The sequence below is a fragment of the Platichthys flesus genome, chromosome 13 (assembly GCF_949316205.1).
Source record: "Platichthys flesus chromosome 13, fPlaFle2.1, whole genome shotgun sequence".
Taxonomy (NCBI): domain Eukaryota; kingdom Metazoa; phylum Chordata; class Actinopteri; order Pleuronectiformes; family Pleuronectidae; genus Platichthys; species Platichthys flesus.
This window is the reverse complement of record NC_084957.1, coordinates 10,967,342-10,991,628: the sequence shown is the minus strand read 5'-3', so window position 1 is coordinate 10,991,628 and position 24,287 is coordinate 10,967,342. Positions and strand designations below refer to the sequence as shown.

The following is a 24,287-nucleotide window of genomic DNA, read 5'->3' as shown; positions in this document are numbered from 1 at the left end:
CAGCAATCTGTCCTGACATTCCTGAGAGCTGGAGCTGCTTCTACTCACCTGGAGCTCAGAGGGGGGGCGCTGCTCTGCTCGCTCTCTCTCTCTTTCTCTCTCCGCTGCACCGAGGGCTCAGCTGGAGGGTGGTCGGCTGTGCGGTGGTCGCTGATCAGTCTGTGGTGCGGAGTCGGGTAAGCATCGCCGAGAGGACTGAGTGGGACTGAGCGGCTGTGTGTCTGGAGCTGCTCAGGTTGTGCGTCAGCCTCCACTGTGCTGCGTGTCGGTGTGTGTCTGCAGGCTCCTCCTCGATGAGGGGGGAAAAGTTTTCTCCGCCCTGAGTCAGAAACAGATTAGTGATTCCCAGGTAGACCCACTGTCTGCAGGGCACGGGCACGGGCTGCAGGCAGCCGCTGCACTTCGCCATCTAGTGGCCACAAGGAGGCGGTGACGGTGCGTAAAGGTGAAGTCCGACCTCAACCACTGGGAGATATATCACCACTTATGTTAGAAGTTACGTTACATTACCTTACATTAGGGTGGAAGGAAGGATAGGTAGATGTTTAAGATAAGAAAATCCTTAATTAGTCCCACAATTTATATATATATATATATATATAGTATCAAGCAAAACTTGAGCATAGACAGAATTTACTTAAGCATAGACATAATTAATATTAAAGCAATTAATATTGCTTCAGGATAGATAGATAGATAGATAGATAGATAGATAGATAGATAGATAGATAGATAGATAGATAGACAGATAGATAGATAGATAGATAGATAGATAGATAGATAGATAGATAGATAGATAGATAGATAGATAGATAGATAAAAAGATCGATAGACAGACAGCGAGTACAAGTGTCAAATAATTGCATTGTTTTTCTCAAAAGTACTTACAAACCTGCCTTTCAGCTCAAAACAATTACTAAGGCCACTTCTACCAGTGCTGTCACTGACACTCTCACCTTCAATCTTTTGAAACAGATGCAATAATTAGTTGTGTGTGTGTGTGGGGGGGGGGGGGGGGGGGGGGCTACTGGTGCCTGTTGTCTGAGAAGGACTAATGCTGGACTTTACTCCTCCTCCTCTCTCTTTCCGGTTGCTTCTCTTCTCCTCAACCACAGGAAGGAGGATATAAAAGAGGAGCTTTGAAAACACAGGGAGTCCTGTAATTACTTACTCCCTGTCTCTGTCTTCCTCTCTGCACCTTCTTTCTCTCCTCCTCATTATCTCCATCACTCTTTCTTGGTCACTCTCTTTTTATCTTCCACCTTTCCCGGCCTTCTGTCCATCTGTTTGGTCCTTTATTGCTCCATCCTCCTCTTCTTTTCCTTTCTTCTCTCTCTCTCTCTCTCTCTCTCTCGCGCTCTCTCTCTCTCTCTCTCTCTCTCTCTCTCTCTCTTTCGGTCTCCCTCTATTTTTTTCACAGTGTTATTGATGTCAATCCAGGGGCTTCCTGACTGAGAAAGGAGGATGTGATGAGCGGAGATTAGATGAAAAGAGCGGATAATAGGAGGATAACAAGGAGAGTTATTAATTCTCCTGAGAAAATGATGACTGCGCTGTCACAAACCAGACAAAAATACACATTAACTTAAAACCTGCATTTACACACGCGGACAGTGCAACAACAACCCACACGTGACTCTGAATGAGGTGAAATGGGATTTAACGAGATGATACGTTGAGATAATACGACATAAAGTAAATGAGATGAGATACATGCGAAGATAAGCGTATTGCTTTAAGCATCAAACATTTGGATACAGTAAAAACAAAACAATGTTAATAACAGACACACAATAAAATATATCTGTAGTGAGAATAAAAAATGTGATGTATGAAAAAAACTGGAATATTTTCACATTAAATCTTTTTAGAAGATAATACTAATACCATAAATGATCTATTAAGTTTGTCATAGGCTGTATTGAAACATCTCAACATATACATTTACCTACATAAACGACTCACATGGCTAGCAGTAAAAGATAAAAAAGTCAAGTGTTTTGTTTTTCATGCCCATTGATTTGAAGTAATATCACTTAAAGCAACACTGTGTAACTTTGTCTGAGCAACAGCGCCCTCTGCAGGAAAATAACGTTTCGAGATAAATATAAATATATTCACAGGTATTTCTGTTTTCTCTTTATAAATTATTTTCTTTGTTTGCTCTGTTATGTGTGAATGCAACATTTGGACTGTTTGACGTAACTTGTTGAACTATCTTTATCTATTTAGAAGCGTTGCAGATAAAGGATGGACAGATTTATCGCATTAGTCATACTTTTTTGGTGTATTTACATTATTGTGTGATTCAAAAAAAGATTTTTGTCTTTATGTATTTTTGGGATTCATCCTAGTATGGTTTAAAATTTGTAAAATCTGTATGTTTTTAAGTTGGACACCAGAAAGAGTTAATGGGGATCCTAATGAATAAAAAAATAAACATACTTCTGTTCCAATGCTAAAAAATGACAAATATGTGCAAAAGCAGTTATAATCTAGAACACACTGTTTATTTTAAACTAAATTTATTGGCTGTGCTTTATCAAATGGTCCTAAACAAATCCGGATTTGGAGTCATAATGATTTGCTCTGTGAATGAAATGAATCGTTATTGAAATGTTTGAGTCTCTATAAAGTCTTGAGTTCAACATGAATTAATGTGGGAGATCAGAGTTTCAAAGATTCAAAGTGCAGCAGCTGTCACACACTGGGTATCGTGGTTTTAACCTCCCCCCTCGAGCAGCACATCAAAGTGCAGGGACTCAGAAAAGACAGCATTCAGTAGAGACTTCATTTGCTGCTTGATATAATGAACCTAATTCAGCAGCAAAAAATCATTAAAAACAAACTTCCTATCGCTTTTTATGTTTCTCCCCTGGCGGAGACGTGAACTCTGGGGTGGAGAAGTTGGAAATGTGGTCCAGTGGTTAACTACTTTTCCGAGGATACAGCCAAATATAATTAAATAAATAAAAGAATGAAAGATAAACTGAAATAACTAATGATGTTTGACATTAAACCCATTTGATGTTTGTTTTTAAGCAATATTACGCCAAAAATACTGGCTGGATTACCATGAAACTTGGTTGAAAGATGTAGTATGGGCCAAGGAAGAGGCAAATAAGTGATTAATACGATTTTATTCTTTTTAAATCAGCAAGATAGGGCTTTTTTCAACATTTTCATAAATTTCTCGGATAATAATCCATATATCTTGATTAGGAAAGGAATGAGGCACATTTAAGGGACTGATAAAATACTCAATGTGTACAATTTGGTGCAGATCTATGTAAATCACGTTAAATATAAATGTGGTTTCGTAAGGAGACTGATGGGCCTTGGAAGATGTATGTGCTTTACTGAGTCACATTCTAATAATTAAATTATATAATCACTGTAGATTTGTTCCTATTGTACTAACACAGCAAATGTCCCTCCCCCCCAAAAAAAACAACAACAAAAGATCATGCATTAGCTCACAGATAAACACTTTTTTCATGAATTGACACTGAATCAAACTTTCCAAATAGACGCTCAGTTTTCCCCTGTGTGTGTTTTTCCCCACTGTACAAATGAACCTATTTCAAACTGTCTGACCTTGTTAGTGCCCCTGTTAGTATCCGGTCGCGTGTGCAATGTCTGGTCTGTGAGAACCGTAGACTGTGTATAGAAGGGCGAGAACACACACTCACCCTCTGACTACAAGGAAGCAAAGAGCCAGTTGCCATGGTAACTGCTGTGTCAGCTAACCTACTTTTGCGTGAACGAAGGACATTGGTCGATGAGAGAGAGAGAGAGAGAGAAAGAGAGAGAGGTGTTTGGTATAGGTGCGCGAAGAGGATCCACAGACTCACATACACACACACACACAGGCCCACAGGCACACAAACACACAGGCACACACACACACACACACACATACATATTCATTAAATTTGATCAATTTCATCTTCCTTCAGCGCAGATTGTGGGAGACTCTTGTGTTCGCTGAGACATGATGGGATCTTTATTCTATCTTATTGTATGAATTATTAGTGACAGAGAAGTCTATAGGTAAACCATGTTCACACAGAAGAAAAAAAGAATATGAATGTAGATGCAGTTGATGTCAGGTCAACACACACAACCGAGTTCTTAAAATGTCTCTGGCACCACTCATATTTATTTTCATAGCTTCTCAAAATAAAGATCACCCAAAGGAAAACATTTGATTACATTTAATACAGACGATGAAGCTTTTCTTTCTTTAATTTCAAAACAGAGCATAAAACACTAAAAGCCCACTGGAAAAATGTCATAGGCCTATCTGGTTTAGGAGTTCATCATTACCCACTTGAACACAGAGCTCTTTCCCCCTTCTATCTCTGAAAGACTAGTTTCTATCTCTAATTGGCTCCTCCGCTATTAAACAGCATCCACCTTTTGTCTGTTATTGACAACGCCGGCTTCCTACAGGGAGCCCCGACTATGCAGCTTTAATGGATTGAGGGGATTTTCCTTCCAATAATCAGTTTTTATTTGTCCGCCTCTCCCCGTAGCTCCCCTCTAATTCTGAATCATTGACTGTGGAGAATTGTATTAAGCAGATGAAACGCACTGGGCCTGACATGAGTGGGTATGATAAAGAGAGAGAGAGAGGAGCTGTGAGCTTGGGCTCGTTGCCAGTGCTTGTGGGCCGCTGCGCTGCAGAGAGCCATTCAGAGTCAGGGTACGACAACTTGCACACACTCACACACACACACACACACACACACACCTTTAACGCTGTTGAAGTTCAGTACGCTGCAGCCACAGGGAAATGGCAGCTCTCTGTAGATGAATTGCAAAGGGACCTTCACTTCGTATTTAGAATAATTAGTATTTCTTCCATGCCAGTAGTGAATTTAAAGACCTCTTGAATTCACTATACTGATTCTAGCCACAAGGGACTATTTATTTATGTGTAAACTGTATACTGTGTATGACCTAAACAAGACCTGCAGGGGTCTCGATTCGGTTCAAGTTACACTCCCACCTCCAACTGGCTCCAAACGCAGCAGCTACAGGCTTCTTACTGGTTTTGTCAGACATCATCACATCCCCCCCATCCTTGCTTCTCTCCATTGGCTCCCTGTCTGCTTTAGAATTGATTTTAGGATTTTACTGATCACCTTTAAAGCACTCAAGCCCCAAACTACATCACCGATTTTATTATTTATTCTGTCTTTTGCTTTGCTGTCAGAGCACCTTTAAAGGTTATTTATTAATGAATTGTATTATAATTATTTCCATTCTCTGTTTTTTGCCTTGTCATTGTATGAACCATCACTCAGGACCTTATAGAGAATGTTCATGAACTTTCCCCTTGAACTAAGAGCCAGGGTATATAGCCAGGGGGTAGTAATTTTCAAAAGTTCAGGAACTCTGGGGATGGGTCTTGCAGCACTTCAAAACTGAAGCGGCTAACTGACAGTTTACAGTTTACAGTTCTGAACATGACTGACAGACCGACAGAGAGGTCATGTTTTAGAGTTTTTGCTTCGGCGTATGCTATCATCTCCAGTAAGAAAACATCCACCACACCAGGAAACAGTGCTGGAAGAAGATAAAGAAGCTTAAACTACAAAAACAAGGAGGAACCACAACAACAAAAGAAGTTTGAATGTCTGGAGGCGTTGTGAAGTCACAGAGTAGATTAGTCTCAGTGTTAATAGCATAACACTGTCATAATTAAATAAAATAACAAACCATGGCAATACTACAAGTTTTATTTTGAAAAGAAAATCAGTGCAAACAGTTTCAGTATCAGTGCTGAGGTTGCACCACATGCTCACCCTCCTCCTCCCTATTTTCTACGCCTCAGCAGTTCACCCTCTGCTTTTCACCGTGGGTGGTAAATAACGGGGGCCCACCCACACCCACCCAGGAAGGCGTCACTGTGTCACACCGACACACACATTCACATACACAGGGACAATTGTACATACACACACACACACACACACACACACACACACACACACGCACACACACACACACACACACGTGTCTTAATCACTCCATATCCCGGTGGGCCTGAATGTGAGAGCTGAGCAGGTCTGAACAGGTGGAAGGTGAAGGGAGCTTGCAAGTCATGGCTGACAGCACACACACACACACACACACACACACACACACACACACACACACACACACACACACACATCTTTGTTGTACCCATCACACATGATAATATTTATCCTAGAGGAATATTTCAGACACAATGCTCTGTTTTTGTATCTTTGATATGAGACAACTTACCTTTGATGCAATGTGGTCTTGGACACGACACAGTAATGTGGCTCATATTTTTTTAGTAAGTTACAACGTGATAGTACACACCTCGTTGAATCATTCGTCTTACATATTGCATTATACATGACAGTATTTTTGTATACAGGCCATAATATAGGCTATTATGTATGTATGTGCATGTTTATTTGTGTATTTTACTTGACTACAAAAGATCTATATATAATCACACATGACAAGTATTTCGTTTTATTAAAATCATGTTCCATGTTGTCATTGTTCAGCGTTTATATCGCTAAGAATGGAGAAGTGGCCACCAGGTGTCGCCATAAGCCGTCTCTCTCTCTCCCCCCCCACCCCACAGCTCATGGGTTTCTTCAGCTGGATGAAGTTAAGAGGAGATGAACGTGTGCTCCTGTCAGGGGCTCGTCACAGGGCGAGACTACACATGGACACACACCTGATGGAGAAAGATCTGCTGCTTCTGTCTGCACAACTCACTCCGACACAACTGACTATTGTTCTGGAGGGGGCGGGGCGGGGCGGGGGGGGCAAGACAATACCTGATGACAACCTGTGTGCTCTGTGTGAGGCGCGTGTGTGTGTGTTTCTGAGTCCCATCAATCGTTCCTTGGTGCGTGAACGCGCGCCGCAATTGTGATCGGCGCGCGGATGATGGTGATGATGAGAGCGTGACCTCACCGCTTTCCGCACAGCTGCTGGAGAGAGAGAGGCAGAGAGGGAGGGAGAGAGAGGGAGAGGTACACAGTAAAGAGGGAGCGAGAGAGAGAGAGGGCGAGAGAGATAGAGCTAGAGAGAGAGAGGGTACACAGCACAGAGGGAGAGTGCGAAGACGCGAGCCTCAGAAACAAGTTGGGGGAGACGCGGAGAGGATCGAACCAGCGGAGACACTCACAACACAACACGGGACTTCGTTGCTCGGCGCACGGGGGACTCCGTCACGGGGGCGTCCGTGAGCTGCCTCCCGCCGCTGCGCTCCGCTGCTGCCCGGCATGCTCTGTGCCCCCGGCGGCGGCTCCTTCCTTCTTCTGCGGTCCACGAACCAGTCCCCGCGGCGTCCCCACGGCCACTGAAGCCCAGATGCTCGCCCTCTCCGCCGACATGGACGAGTCCTCGTCGCTGCTGGATCTGCTGGAGTGCTCGGTGTGCCTGGAGCGCCTGGACACCACGGCCAAGGTGCTGCCGTGCCAGCACACCTTCTGCCGCCGCTGCCTGGAGAACATCGTCAGCTCGCGGAACGAGCTCCGCTGCCCGGAGTGCCGCATCCTGGTGGACTGCGGGGTGGACGACCTGCCCGCCAACATCCTGCTGGTCCGCCTGCTGGACGGCATCAAGCAGCGGCCGCAGCGAGGCAGCATCAGCGGGGGAGGAGGAGGAGTGGGAGCCGGCGGCAGGCAGTCCTTGGCCGGCGGCTCCCTGCAGGGATACGCAGCCGGGCTGTCCGCTTCCCCTCCGGGCATTGCGATCCGAGAGCTGCCTGTAGCCACCCGGAGCTCCCCAGTGAAGGTTGGTCACTTCCCCACTATACACACACCACATGACCCCATATCTCTCTCAGTGGAGCAGCCAAACTATGTCCAAATGTTTCCACGTTTTATTCACCGTTTGTCAACAAAACAACTGCAACACAACTTCAGCATTAACTCGATTTCCTGTCCGTGTGTTTTAAGGGGGAGGACGTGTTTTTTGAGGTCCGATTGTTGTGATGATTTCAACCTGTGTGTTTGCTGGGACTGGGGGAACAGTGTGTTCACTGAGTGAGGTAGGCTGACTGCAGCAGAGATGGTTTGATAATGAGGATGAGGAGGAGAAGAACAACAACTTGGAAGCAGAGTCCAACTTATGAGAGGGAAGAGGAAGAAAAACATTGCATCACCACAATGTCCGTGATGTTTAATGAAACGCAGACGTGAGTTGCTGTGGCTGTTGCTGAGGACACTGATGATGCATTGGCTGTTGCTGTGATGCTTTTGCAGGATAATGTACCTGTGATGATGTGAAGGCATTTTGACATCATACTTTCTGTGATACTGCTGAACTGAACTTAGAGAGAGAGAGAGAGAGAGAGAGAGAGAGAGAGAGAGAGAGAGAGAGAGAGACTGAGGAGGGGTGGGGGGGTCACCTGTCCTGTTGTAGCCCAGTTGCCCCCAGGCTGCAGCAGCGTGAGGTTTCATAACCCCACCAGCTGAGTGGGTGAGGAGCGGGGGAGCGTTGTTTACTTGCAGTGCACAGACTAGTGCATCCAGTGCGCTGTTGTTTCAAAGCATGTTATGGGAGATGTGCAGGGGAATGAGGCAGTGAGTCAGACAGTGTGATATCATCGACTCTGTTATGCGAGAGAACATCCTCTTTTGCCTCCAACTGGAATCTCAAATCCCCCCCCCCCCCCTCTGGCAGTTGCATAAATGCGTCGTTTTATTGTATCTCGTCATATCCTTAGTATAACGTAATGCAGGATCTGGTGCTGCAATGACAAACACACAGATTCCTGTGATATTGTTCCTTTCAGAGCATGAAGTCCTTTTTTCTATCTCCTGATGCATCCAGGAGCATAATGCATTCACAGAAATTTCAATTGTGTGTGACCAGCGGCAAAGAAATCCCCAAATATCCGATACGTGACACAAAGTGAAAAACGTGCAAGCAGTCCCTCTCTGCTCAGGTGTCAGTGAGAGCATAAAGAAACAATGATTTATGTGATATGAAAAAAAAACCCTCACAGAGGAATCACTAGTCATGACTTCACCCCTTTGACAGAGTTTCCTCTTACACGCTTTTCCTTTTCAAGACAGACAACATTTCCAGACTCGTGCTGTAACCTGCTGGGCTGGATGTACTGTATTTGTCCAAGGCAAGCTCCACTTGTGTGTTTAGTTCAAATCCGATTTGCATGAGGGTGGTCGTGGGCAGGTACATTTGTATTTTTTTTCCTTTTGCGTTAAGCGATACCCCCAATGAAGAAGAACGATGTGAATTTTCAGGCCAAGAAAGGCCTCGCCATCAGCTCCCACACCCTCCCACTGAGTACACAAAGACTTATCAGGCGTGCGGGCCATTGATTGAGGCGGTGGAGCTCTTTGGTGTGATGGAGTGCAGTGGCGGCAGCGAGCGGTCGCTCATTCATGGCGACGAACAGGAATTCAAACCCTCAGTGACATTTCCACTAGCACTTAACACCCCACTTCAATTCACTCAATAAACTTTACCGGTCCCTGCAGAGCAGTTTTACGGATGGCACATGAGGACACAAAGCACATATACAAAAGACACAACAATGCAGAGTTTTAACAGCCGGAATATGTTAAGGTCACACTGTGCTGGATACTTTAGAGACGAAGGCTTATCATAAGTTTCTCCAGCCCAAGGTGACGTCTTTGTCTACATTTTACCCTGGACTGCATTAACTAGAATAAATGACATTTCTACGAAGCGAATTTATGACTCGTGTTATATCGTGAAAAATAAGAGAAATTAAAAAGACGACAAGAAAGAGTTGCAGTATCCGCAGACACCTCCACAGCCCATTACCCTCAGCCATGCCCTGCAGCCACTTTGCTCAGGTCTCGTCCAGGCTCCCCTGGGACCAACGGTCAGTGATGTAAGTGAGAATCCTCTTACTCTGTTGTGTGTGTCTGTGTGTGTGTGTCTATGCATTGGGATGTGCGTCTCCCTGCACACAAAGATTCAACTTACAAACAGCATTAAGATGCATCTCGTATTGGGTGTGGATATGATTTTAACCTGATAACATTTACACATGTGTCTCCAGAAGGGCGGACACTTCTTCTGAAAATCAAGTTTGAATGAATTTGATTGACAAATAAGGTTTGAATGTATTTGAATTATCAGTGCAAGGATGTGGAATGGCTGAAGAGAGAACGATGATTCTGATGTGGATCTGGATCAGGGAGCGGATCCAGCAGTTGTTTATTTTTCACCCTACTTCAACTTTCCTGTATATAGTGTTTTTTGACATTATTGTTGATTTCTCAGAGAATAAATCATGGATGAAAAAACTGGCATATTTAGCGAACTGATATCTATGAGTGTGGGTAATTCGGTGGATTGAATTAAAGGGGACTGTTGGGCCTCAGCTGAGGAATGAGCTCTCTGAGTCCCAGTCTTCTGCTTCTACTTGTTGGATGTGGACAATGCATTTACGCTTGTATTCAGTGTGGTCACGATGTGATCCGATCACAGCCCTTCCACAGTGTGTCTTGGTTGCATTTAAACTTGTACTTTTGTGTGGTCAAGCTCTATTTAATTGCAATCTGATCACCCCTGTCACACTTTAAAGTTCAGGTGTAAATGGGGTAAAAGAGCTTTGGATTTGCTACTGGAGTCAAGTGTGTCTCTAAATGACTGAGCACCACCGCACTCCCACAGCCACTGAAGCAGTCAAACGGGTCACACGCTGAACACCAGGCGTTAAGGGTTGTAGATAAGAACGGATGTGTTGCTATGGAAATGGAAGAAGAGGCAGACGTGCTGAGTCAGGAGGAAGTCGAGCTCTCTCACCTGCTCTTCGGCTCCTGGAGCGTCTGGTGCCGAATTTGTGCTTCGACCAGCGAGAAATTTATCAAGGCTGATCAATTCTCCGTTTTTCTTCTCTTTCTGACAGCTTCTGTGTAAAAACTTACTTCTCAGAAAAAAAAGGCAATTTGCCAAAATGGAGTAAGGAACAATAACTGCGCTGAATTTCCTATGAATGTTTCATCTTGTCTGTCCGGTTCTGCTTTCCGTGCTAAATCAGTGGCCGGGTCAAGAATTCAACTGCAGAGTCTGTTGTCTTGGTTTCTCTCTCTTTTTCAGCCCAAAGACAAATTGTTGAGCCCGTCAGCAGCTGATGACTTTGGCAACCCTCGTCCCTCAGCTGCAGTGTTGTACATCAGCTGTCACCCGAATGCCCAGCCACTTGTTCGTCCATTCACAGAGTGTGAAGACGCATGCAGAATGCAGACAAAAGAGTTGTTTTAACCATGAAGCAGTCATACAGTACAGAGAATGATGGGCCTGATGAATCTCTTTTTGTTGTTGTTGTTTGTTGTACAATGTACTGCTCTGCAGCTGCTGTACCACTTTGGCCCTGGACAGATTTCCCATGGGACAAGAAAGTGTTTTTAATTTGGCCGCTTTTCACTTTAAACAACCCCCCACTAACGGCAGTTCATTCAGGAGAGACCTCGATTCAACTGTTTGACAAACATTTATTGACATGTGCACAGAGCGAGTGATGTGAATGTTGTAGTCTTTCTGTGTTTTAGACCTGTATGTGATGTCATCAGGATTAGAAGGAGGCGGAGAAGAACGCAGGACAGGAATCCCCCCCGGGGTCTAGACACTGTCGGTGGTTGAAGATCTAGATAAGATGATAATGATTCCGCTGAAGATTGGAGGAGATTGGGCTGGAGGTGGGTTATACTGTATGACAGCTGACTAAAGAAAAGAGGAGAAGGGATTTTAAGTTTGACAGCCGACGCCTGATTGGCAATTTCCTGTATGTGCAAATATACATGGCAGTAAAAAGAATTCTGATTCTGATTCTGACAGACTTTGATTGGCTGTTTACAAACGGCCACAATGAGCAGATTAATAAGCAAAAGGAGTGTGAGAGAATTGAGCTTGATTGAGTGGGGGAGAGTCTTCCTGAACGAACTTACGATAAGCTTCATTGATACAATCTGCATCGTTTTTGATCGGCTCCTTCTCCGATCCGCGGCGATGGAAACATGACATCTGGGTGAACACGATCATTTCTCAGCCCTTCTCTTTCCTCTGGGATTCGAGACGCTGAAGGAGCATTAAACTTCCAGGAGATCTCGTAAAAATGGCCATGAACGTTTGAGTACCTGTTGTTTTCAACAGCAATTTCTTTATTTTTTGTGAAAGATCGAACATTTGCCAGACGTGCAGTCACCGTTGGGTTTGAAAAGGGACTGAAGCAAAAGACATCAAATTGTAACCACTGTAACATTGTCACTAATGTCCGTCCATTGTGCTTTCTTCTGCTGTGTGTTTTGTTTTCTGCTTCCGATTACTTAGTTTCCAATTACAGGAAAATATAAATCTGAAAGTCAAAATCCTCGACCGGAAATGGCAAATCAACTGCTAATTCAGTTGTTAAAGTCGTATTTGATGAGGCTGGCATCTTCCCAGTTCGATGTTTTATAAAATGTTTTTTCCCAAACCTTCTGATCAGTTCTGCTTTAGTTATTCCCGTCCTCACTCTGACTCGCGCCGTATTATTTTACAAAGAAAATGGGGCAAAGCACAGATTGTTGAAAAAACACCTTCTACTTTCAACAGATTATAACTGCAGTTAACAAGCAATTTGTCAAAAACAGAGAGTTGATCTATTGAGCTATTTCTAGTCTTTCTCTGGCATATGATGTGATTATTATCCATGTTTTTGTAGATCGGAGGAGTCGTCTTGTTATTGCTGCCGAAGAGGGGGTTCTTCTTCTGTTTGTCTGTTTTTCATTTGTTCACTGGATTTCCCACAAATACCAGAATATCATATTTCAGTTACATTTTGTTAGTCCGTGGCTCGAGAGTGGAGTTATTAGTTGTTGAAGTTATTTCTCAACCTTGTGAGACACAGCACTGGTCTGTTTTGTCACGAAGCACTGCATCAACCTCGTGACACAGAGATCTGACACACCTATGCCATGATTGTGCATCATTTTGTTGAATACTGAACTATTATTCCTTCAACCAAATTCAGTACGACTAACAAAACGTATTTTGTCACATCATGCAGCTTTGGTGAAGGTTTGCAGCCTGTGAGTGCTTTGGAGTTTGTGTAATTATTTCTGTACGGAGGAGAAGAAAAAACGCTTCTATCCCTCTCGTTTGTCTTTGTGCCATGTGTCATTCCTGGCAAATCCCGGCCTTAGCCAAATGGAACACATACAGAGCCATGAAACAGTTGAAAGTATTCACACAATAATGGAGTCATTTTCCAACAGCGAGTCAGAACAGATTTTAGAGGGATACAGTGAGGTAATAATCCTGTGCTTAGGTCGCCTTTCAAACTGAGCTAATGGCCTGAGGACTGAACCTCAAGACGATGCTTTACATCAGCACAACGTGCAGGAAGCGAAACCTGTTTGATGCTGAGTCTCTTGCACTGATTTGAAAAATAACGTTTTCAGTTGTCACAAAGGTAAAAGTTACAAAACAGACTGAAGCTTAATGCTCAATGCTTGACAGTGGTCCTGCCCGACAACGACAACAATCACGGGCAACATCCTACGTGTACCATGACAACTATTAATACAATGCTAAAGAGAATGGACACACGTCAGGTCACGCACCTGTGTCCGCTTTCACATTGGAGTGATTTGATTGGCTCGTGCCTGCTCTAGAGTTTTTGTTTGAACACCATTTAATTGGCTGGTTCTGCCGTTGCTGCATTCAAAAATGTGTCTCTGCCCACCTTCAGTACACAGCACGAGCATCGTGACATAAACAAAACCACAACACATTTCATCAGCCCACTCAACGTGAACGCCATCCTTTTGGGTGACGCGTCCAACATCAAACCCCTAACACTTATAACACAAGACTCCAGATAACAAAGGTTTTACATTGTTACTAAATCAATACCTGGCATTTGCAGTGTTGAATAAATTATTGAGTTTTTTTTTTATCTTTACTGGCCTTGCCTGGTCAGCTTTGTTAGGTATGTACTGTATATTAGAGTGGGTTGTTTTTTAAAGAGTGGGGGCTTATGGATTGTATTGACTCTCTGTAACCCCCTTGTGACAAAAGCGTGGCCCTGTTTCATATTCATAAAGCCTATCTCATCATTTTAATGTGATCAATAGCCTTCTATATGAGCCAGAGTGTGTGGTTGTCAGGTACAGACCACCTTGATGGAATAGTAAGGGACCTGACAATCTAAATGTGACACTAATTCAGAGAGGGTAACGTGATGTTATCAGCTCCTTTAATCTGAAAATACAGTTTTATCATCAGATCTTTAACGCTGTAACATACATGTATAACAAATGTTTTATCCCTCAGTGTGAATGAACAATATTATGTTTAATTTTACTTGCATAGCCACCAAGAAAAAAATAAGAGCTTCCCTTTGACAAACCTCTTTGTGACAATGGTGAAATGTGCTGCTCGTCCAATTCCCATCAAAGCTTTGTGTCACGATGATCTCAACCTTTGATCTTCTCCCCATAACCTGTGTTTACCTGGGGTTCCCGTGGCAACATAGTACTGCGAAGACGCCGCCTTCTTTCATCTCTGGAGTGAGACAGTGCTTTGCCCTGTCATTCCCTTGTGTGTGCGTGTGTGTGAACGGGTGTGTGTGAGTGTGCGTGTGCGTATGTGTGAGGATTAGGTGGGTGTTCCAAAAAGGAAACAGCTTGTTATCAATACCTCTAATGATCCTTTGAACCTCCTCATTGTATTATAGTGTACTAGATCCCCCCCCCCACCGCTACACACACACACACCCACACACACACACACACACACACACACACGCGCACGCACACAAAGAGAGAAATGAGACCAGTGAGATACTCTCTGACTTGAGAGGATGACGTGTGTGTGTGTGTGTGTGTGTGTGTGTGTGTGTGTGTGTGTGTGTGTGTGTGTGTGTGTGTGTGTGTGTGTGTGTGTGTGTGTGTGTGTGTGTGTGTGTGTGTGTGTGTGTGTGTGTGTGTGTGTGTGTGTGTGAACCGTCTCTCTCTGCCGTCTCAACCGTTCTTGGTTAAATTAATTCACACACTCACACGCACAAACATATTTTTCTCCTGTTTCGCTCTTTACTCATTCTTTCTCATCCTCCTCTCGCCTTTTCTCTGATGTACATGTGCAGAGAATTTAATGAATTTTAGCGTTACCACACCATGAATCTTCCTTAGGCACACACACACACACACACACACGCACACGCACACGCACACACAGACACATGCACACACACACACGAGCCGTGCCATTTAAGCAGTAGCTAAAACAAGACGACTGCGTTGTGTGTTCCTTGGGATGGCATTTTTGATAATGGATGGATGGACGGATAATAAGTAATTTATGGTAAAGGGGTTAGGGATTAGGGTTAAATGACAGATTACGCATCCATTTGGTGCTGGTTGTGGAGCCAGCAAATTATTAGCTTCGCTCCTCACGTTGATCTTGATTCTGAAAACGCAGCTCTAGCTATCATGTTGATAATCTACTCCTGTCAGAATGGGGCCTTCGTCTGATCGCTCACTATGGAGCTTCTTTACATCACAGCGTTGCCCTAATTACTTGAGTCCATGTTGATCTGAATCTGGGTGATGCCGTCTCACATCACTCTCAGCCTTGGCCCTGTCTGGAGATGGATGCAGGTTGATCACATCACATGATGGATGGAGGCTGAGTGGTGGTTGCGGTCAGCCTGTAGCCCGGGAGATGGGGTAATGAGTGTAGTGTGTGTTGTTTAGTTTTGTGGGGGGGGTGAATGTGTAATGGGTGTTAAAGCCTAAACAAGCTTGGGAGCTTGACTGCTATTCCCACGGGGTGGATGGCTGGAATCCCATCAATCCCTTCCCCCAGTTGCACAAATACACACATGGGCACATACACATACACACGCACAATAGGTTAAAGGGTTAACCCCCTCACTCTTGATGCCATTGTTACTATGGAGATGAGGGTGAGATGTCACAAGCCACCGGTCAATCCAGAACATTTCATACAGAGGAATGGCGCCTTTTTTTTAAGGTTTGAATTAAAAACATGAAGCCGTGACATGTTAACATGAAGATATTCTAACATCACGTTCAGACATTTTTAATATCAAGCGATTCAGAGATAAATCAGTTTATAAATATATCTTTATGTCTGTTTGATCCAGAGAAAAGAGGAATAATATAAGTTGGGACAGTAAATCCTGGCCAATAGGAATCTTTGGTTGCCGATGTTGATACTGATATTGTGCAGGAAAATATTTCCAATATCGGTAAGTTATGGAGAGTTTCAATTAAAGGCATAGTCTTTGCTTCAAGTTCGACAGTCTTGTTATTATCTGTCACAGAACTTTACCTTTTGGACGCGGGACAACGAGCGCTACACGTCCTCCTTTGTATAAACTGACTCCATCCTCATGGACTTGAATTCAGAAATTACCCCCACACTATTTTATCCAGCTGTAGGTCTTTATTGCATATTTATCTACACAAAATCCAAGAGATTAAAGATAAATTTCAAATTGGACTGAATTTTAACTGAAATGTACAGTTCTTCTACTCGTTACAAGCCACAGGATGTAGCCCAAGAAAAAGTGTCCTAAGAGAACAGGGCCAAGAATTGAAAACCACTTCAGTTCACTATGGATCCTGTTCCCTGTGCTTTCTGTGCTACTTGCAGGTGAGATACTCACAGCTTGGCATCGCACTGTATCTTTGTATCTAATGAAAGCTACATTCAAACCAAATATCCTGCTGCTGTCTGTAACTGTCAATATTTAAAATTACCTCAAGCAGCAAAGAGCTGTTTTCTGCAATGTCGGGTAAAAGTGCTACGAGTCATAGTTTGAGCCTCCAGGTAGTTTTATTTCTGTGTTCAGACTCTGCTGACTCCCGTCAGGAGCATGCGACATAATGTGTGTGTCTATTGTAACAAGGGATGAGGTTCCAGCGGTGATGTGCTTTGAGAAGTAGAACGGTTCTCTTGGGGGAAGCTCTTCGTGGAAACACAATGTGGTTTCTCCAGGTGTCAGACGGTGCCTCTGTGTGCGTGTGCAGTTGTGTGTTGGTGTGTGTGTGTGAGTACATTTCACTTCCATCCCATCTTTTTGCAAAAAAATGCCTCCTCAATCCTCCACCTCTTCATCTTGCTCTGTTATAGAGAGATGCAGAAATGCACCCACCACCTACGTTAGACTTGGCAGGAGACCGAGTCTTGGCTAAGGTAGAGAGGAGAGATCTGTGTACACACATGTACACACACTAACAGACACCGACAGATACACACATCTTAAGAGAATTTGGGAACATGGCAGCGAATACGGGTCGCCCTCTTCATCGACCTGCTGTTCATTCTCACAGCTCACAACTTCAATTCATCACCAGCGGTGTTTATAGATCTTCAAGGACCCATTCTTTTCCCAGTTTTTCTTATCTGACCCCTGGGACTGATTGAACTTAGAGGAAGTTAAGTTCCACCCTAAAAATGAAACGTGTTTAGTCGGTCTTTTTTGGCAGATTCAATGTCTTTAACTACGTTTAGAAAAGCGGAACAAGAGACACTAAAGATGAAATATCAGGACAAAATAGAGATACTTTAATTTCAGATATGAGGTATTGAGATATTCAAATGGAATCCTAGAATCCCTAAAACGTGGTTTTGAGTAATAAAATAAATACACTATGTATACACTGTATTAGTGTGGTGAGTGCATGAGGCCAAAATACTTTTAGGTCAGTATAAATGTCACTGCTGGCCCAATAACATTGCAGGGATACCATTGCTCCACCAGTGAAGCATATGGCCTCCATTAATGTGACCATGAGCATTACCCCAGCCAAATTGTGACAACAGGAATACAAAGTCTTCTGGATGAGGACGGATGGGACATTCTTCTGAAAATGTGTTCCGCCTGCATGGGACATTTTTGGGGGTCAGATCAGAGCATTTCAGGTTATTTCGGGACACAGTCTGATGCACAGTGTTCATGGCTGCAGTACAACTGTGATCAGCTTTCCACTCTGACGTCTGTGTCCAAACATCCACTCCTGGCTCCGTGTGTGTGTGTGTGTGTGAGAGAGAGAGAGAGAGTGTGCATATGTGTGTTTGTGTATGCATAAATACTATGTGTGCATGTTTGATTTGGCGCATGCATGCGTAAGTGGGGTTCGATGGTGGTTTGTGTGTGTTCGTGGGAATGTATTTGCTATGTATGCATGCATGCAATAAGTGTATAAATCTCGGTGTGTGAGTGTGTGTGTGTGTGTGTGTGTGTGTGTGTGTGTGTGTGTGTGTGTGTGTGTGTGTGTGTGTGTGTGTGTGTGTGTGTGTGTGTGTGTGTGTGTGTGTGTGTGTGTGTGTGTGTGTGTGTGTGTGTGTGTGTGTGTGTGTGTGTGTGTGTGTGTGTTTATGTGTGTGTGGTGTAGTCTGGCTGCTTTATGTTGTTATGCAGAATTTCTCAAGCTTTTCTAAAAACTGAACTTGTCGAACGCAGTTTGTGTGCGTGTGTGTGTCTTGCGTCGTGGGTGTGGGGGGGGGGTTGTGGGTGTGTGTATCTGGTCATGGGAGTGCATTAAACAGAAAGGGAGGGTGCAGGGAAAGTTGGAAGGAAAACGTGAACGCCTGTGGCAGCTATCTAGTGACTTCTAGGCTGAACGTCTGCTGTGTTTTACAGTGATCTGGAGGTCTTCTCCCTCCGAGGCAGGGATTATGTAAGCAGGGACAAGCAAGGCCAAATACCACACTCCCTCCGGATGTGTTGTGTTTAGACTGGGAACAGTGGGAACACTGGTCAGATTAAATGTAAAAAAAAAACATCTTCACATTCTCCAGAGACCCTGAGCTGACTGTCACTGTCTCCGGTATATACTGGACTTGTTCACTCTTGTCACTTTAGGAAGAGAGAGGTGGAAAGGGAGGAAGTGAGAGAGGCCGAGACACATCAACAGGTACTTGTTACCATGGCGACATGCACAGATCAGTTCACTGTCAAACATCTACAGCGTCTTAAGGGAGAGTTTACTTTTCAGTTCGTGTTTATGCTTGTGGTAATAAAAGTTTCCTACAATCATTTATTGCAGCTTAGAACATTTGATGAAATTATTGCATGGAAACTATACAAAATGGAAAAGGGTATAAAATGCAGGGTTCATTTACAGTTATGAAAAACCTGGAGAAGTCATGGAATTTCAAAATGTGTTTTTCCAGGCCTCGAAAGTTTTGGAAAAGTCATGGAAATTTGTAATATTCATATTTGAATGCCGTTCATTTATGCTGAGTTTTAAATAATTCATATGCTTTTAAAGAAATAAGCTAAAAATATAAGCAGGCATAATTGAGGCACATTTAAGGTATACTGTATGCTTTGGAATTCTCATTGTTAGTTTAATTACTACATTTTGTCACTTTTTCGCGTATACAACGAGATTACACAAAATGTTCAGTCCATGGAAATTTGGTTTAAAGTTATTGAAAAGTAATGGAAATCCATTGGTCAAAATGTGCATGAACCCTGAAAATGCCAAAATAAACGGCAAAAATCGGACTTAAAAGGTTGTACTTATTTGCATGCAGCATTTTAACAGCTGCAGCGGATTCTTCACAGTTTTCAGGGGATTTGTCAGACATGATTTGTGTAAAAAGAACTTTTAGAGCCTCACAGGTTGTATGGGTTGGATGCTTGGGGACGTTTGCGGCTTAATTTGTCATTTAACCTGAGAAAATGACTCTGTTCCCTCTCTGCGTGACCCAATTAGTGTCAGTGAAGGAAGATTGTTCACGCAAATGAAGCAAACACCAGTTTACCGACTCATTCAGGAGCTTCAGCCCGATCATGGTGACAAAAGGTCGAGTTATGTTTATCTCAGAGGATTCGCAGAAGTCGCAGGAAAAAACAAAAACTGTCCTCCCCTGCATGAGCAACTCTATTTTAATGGCGTGTGCATGTACAGATTGCGATGCCTCTGTTATTATTCTGTTGCAAATCCCAGCTGGAATCAATCTCGCAGACTTTTCTCACTCGCCATCTTTTATCCTCCAACTTTTTATTCCCATTTTGTTTCTCACAGCCTGGCATCAAGAGTGACACAAGGCTGTCCTTATCAACGCCCTCCATATACTGCGATGAAAAAGCCAACTCATAATTGGTGCACTGCAAAATGTATCATTGTTTAAATGTTAAACTACATTTGAATGTCTAAAGACTGAACTGCTGGAAAGCAGAACTCTGAATAATAATACTGTTACCTTTTAATATGCATATACTTACATGTACGAATTTCCAAAAGCATGGGAATTGTTAAGTTAGAGCGGTTCCGCTATCGAGTAGCAATCCAATATGCGTGCATTTAGAAAAATAAGTAATTAAGTTATTGATGCTGTTGTGGTAGAATTAATATCATTAACTTCTTTTAGTATCTAGATTGATTGTCAGGTCTGAAAAAGAACATAACAAATAAATCCAGGAATATACAGATGTAAACTCATTAAGCACCAAAAAGTTTGTCTGTGATCCTTCTTGCTTCGGAGCTGTCTGTCAAATTTATCGCGTTTTCAAAGTTTGCAGCTGCAGTTGGTCCTCTTTTCTTTTCTCTTCTTTCTCTCTTCTCTCCTTTCTCTTTCACGCTTCTCCGCTTCCTCCCTCTCATAATGCTCGTCTCTGTCTCTGACTGACGTTTGTCCTCTCAGACGGGGGACCTCCAGCCGCCACATCTCAGCCCTGCGTTCATTCTCTTCGTCTGTCCCGTTGGCCGAGCTCCAAACTCATCTCGGTTTCTCTTTGCTCGAGTCCTGCCAGCGCTGTTAAAGCACCACGGGTTATCACACTGTTCTCTGGCACAGGCTGCGCCTCGTCGCCGTTGGGAAAACTCTTCGCATGTCCGTTGTCAGTCTGTTGTAAAATTTGGGGGAAACACTCTTGTAGCTCGGCCAGTGTATAGTTTTTAAGGCTTGAAAGGTTGATATTAGTCCATCAGTAACTCAAACAGAGACCAGGACGGCCCTTCAGTTCAATAATTAGTGGTGTCTTTTTGCACCCCACAGTTGCAAAGTACCAGTTGTATTTGTCTTTGACTATCATTGTTATTTCTATATCTGAATATGTCCAACGTGTTTGTAAGAACTGGCATCAGAAACTTCTTTTTCCTCTCTGTCTCCATTCTGATCACCATGATTATGAGTCGATTTGTTCTCCTGTCTGTGGCTCCCTTTGCTGTCGTAACCGTCTGTCTCCTCTAGGATGTAGGATGTGTTTTGGTATCACTCCTCTTTTGCTTTGCACGGTCTGTCATGTGGTCGACTGCAGAGTTGTGGTTTTTTTAATGCAGCAACTGGAGAAATCAGGAAGCTGATGAGAGCAACCAATCTGACGGTTAGTGCACATGTGGCTGAGTCGTGGTCATGATTAATGCTTTTCGAAAATCAAAGTTGTGATCTTGACACAGATTATTCTCCGTTATTGTTATGGTTGGTTGCTGAAATCCGGTGTCCATTAGGAACTGGCTCCTACATGGCTGGCACCTATGGGACTGAATTACACCGCAGACTTCTGTGGCTCATTCTACTGTTGGACCGATTAACTGAAATGTATTGAACATTATATTTAACCAGGAAATGGTTGAAAACAATTTGACTGATTGCGTGACCTTATCAAGCACATCAGCCGGCAGTGTGTATGTCCCTGGTCCCCGGGGGTGGGGAGACAATTAATGTTGATTTTGGAGCTGGATTATTTGATTGGATTAGGCATTAAAACTCTTATTTACTGTTAAATTATTGTCGTTTGGTGAGGCCTAATTTATTATGTGATTCTTTTATGTAGATTTATTACAAATTGTTACAAATTGCTTTGGTATAAAGAAGTCTTTCTTATTGTCGACCGTCATTTTGTGATTTAAAAAAAGAAAAAAATAAAAAAAAAATGTCCTCTCACCATTTAGGCACCGGAACAGTTTGAACAGTTTCGACTATAGCACTGATATCAGTAACATCCCAAACGATGTCCAACCCTAATTTTGATTATAATCCTTTATCATTCTGTCATATGATCTATCCCAGGCGAGGCTATCCGTGTCTGTGACGAAGAATCAATTACTATCGAGTCCCTTTCCGCACGCAGATCACAGCCGTTCACATCCTGTCATGGCCTGGTTCCAGCATCACCCCATCACATCCTTGAACTGTTTGTCTCAAGAAGACTAAAGCTAGGGGGAAGTGGAGTGCGGCGCCTAACACAACATTTTATGTGGATCGTCGTAGTTTCAGTCTTCAAAGAGGCTGGTGGTGGTTGTGTGATGGCAGCATTAATCAACTGGGTGGAAATGTGCTGGAGAGCCACAGGAGATACTGGCGCTGTAGTGAAACTGGGACAGTGTCAGACCCCGCAGCCACGGCTTTCCCTCTTCCTCTTCTCTGAAAACACTTTTTCATACATTAACCCCATTTCTCTCTTCATCAGCCCGCTCCGCCTCTCTATCTCACCCTCCACCATGCCTCCTCTTGTTTCTGTGGCTCCCCAGTATCCCGGCTTTGTTCGGTTCCATCCTGCTGCTTGGTTAATGACAAGAATGACAAGTGTGCTGTAAAAGTGATGGTTAATGAGAGGTAAAATTAACAGATCCCTAGGAATGGATTTAAAAGAAGGCAATGGATGTCTGTGCCTTTTATGAGAAAGGAGACCTGCAACTGCAGAAGCAGCTTTGAGACCTGTTTAACAAGCTGCCATTTGAAAGATAACACGCTGGAAGACACTGAACTACAATAACACAATCCTGAAGTGAGTATTTAAGCGGCTGCTATTCACAGCATCTTGAAGGCTTTCCTTTTCATGAAAGGCTTTATGTCACGTCAAGTCAAGTCTATTTATTTGGCCCTTAAAAAAAACACAGTTGCAAATTAAACGGGACAATATGTAAAGTACAATAAAATAATAAAGACTAGCATATCAACAAAATAAAATAAAATAACATGAATAAAAGAACAAACTGCCTCAACCAGGACTGTGATTATCTAAGTCACTAATTTGAATGGTTTGCATCATCAAAGCCCAGTGGTTCCCTGCAGCACCAGGCTGTTCAAAACAAACGACATAAACATGCTTGCCTACATTGTTACGCGCACATTAATCTTTATTTATTGTACAGGTTGAGTTTTATTTTGTAAATGCTAATGCAGTTATTGAAATGATTTGCAAAGGATGTGTAATGATTTCTAATTGGCGATAAAGTAAATCTAGAAACGTAGGTGACATATTTGCAGAGCGGCAGAGCATATGTGACTGTTACCACCCGACACCCGGCCTGTAACACACACACTGACAATGTGCGATTCTGTGTGCGTCCCCTACACACCTGCAAAGGAAACCAGAAGTAGTCCAACGTCAACACTGAATTCTGAAGATATCATCATCAGATGTCAATACCGAACAAGAAAACCTTTTCTAAACAGTTGTCGCTTTCAGCCCCTTCATCATACAGTAACACAACTTTGACAGAAATGAGCCAGACGCTTATGATGCTTAACTGGCTGTAATGCGCTGTAAGCCGAGTGATGCTGCAAAAGCAGAAACCCTGAAGGCTGTTTACGTTTACACACTATCCCTTTTCCCTCTTTTGACAAACAGCCTTTATAGAAAGTCGCACATTGTGAAGAGCGACTTCTGGGACAAAGGAAAATTGTAACATTTTGGAGAGTTTCACAAAAGTCATTGATTCTCTGTGACTGTTCATGTCTTGTTCACACTCCATGATTATCTCCACCGAGAAGGTTATGTTTTCTCTACTGTCTGAGACGGTTCGATCGTAAGCAAGATAACACAAAACCAGCTGAACGGATTCCCATGGAACTTGGTAGAAAGACGGGACGAGAGCCAAAGAAAGAATCCATTCAAATGAGATGGGGATCCCGATAAAGGTGCAGGGGGAGATCAGTTTCTATGACTGGGTGCAGATCCGAAAAAGTTCCAGATCTACTGAGTTTAACTCTTGTTTCACAAGGGGACACTGGTGAATGGACGCACTCTACTTGACTTTCTAGTTGTCGGCTTGATTTTCTACAACTTTTGGAAGTGGCCGACAAACCCCCAGATCAGAGCCAAATCAGCGCTTGATCCGCAGTCGCCAATCGCTTCTAAGACTCAATCTGATTGGCTCATCTACACATCTCTTCCTCCGAGAAATCGTGGTATTAAGAAGCAGAACATGCCAACTTCTGCAAAACTCCATCAGAAAACACAACTGCAATTTCGGGTGGATCTTCCTCTTAAAAAGACGGGCAGTGCATCTGTCCAATCAGAAGTGAATGCCATT

At 43.3% G+C, this 24,287-nt stretch overlaps 1 protein-coding gene across 1 annotated transcript in view; it reads left to right on the top strand.

Annotated features, from left to right (window-relative positions):
- Positions 1 to 7,020: 7,020 nt before the first annotated feature.
- The window catches only part of LOC133966792 (E3 ubiquitin-protein ligase SH3RF3-like), a 90,919-nt gene continuing 73,652 nt past the window's right edge, over positions 7,021 to 24,287 (top strand). The window contains exon 1 of the mRNA XM_062401811.1: positions 7,021 to 7,797. Coding sequence (XP_062257795.1) covers positions 7,372 to 7,797 — 426 coding nt within the window. The 5' untranslated portion in view covers positions 7,021 to 7,371. The remainder of the gene's footprint in view (positions 7,798 to 24,287) is intronic.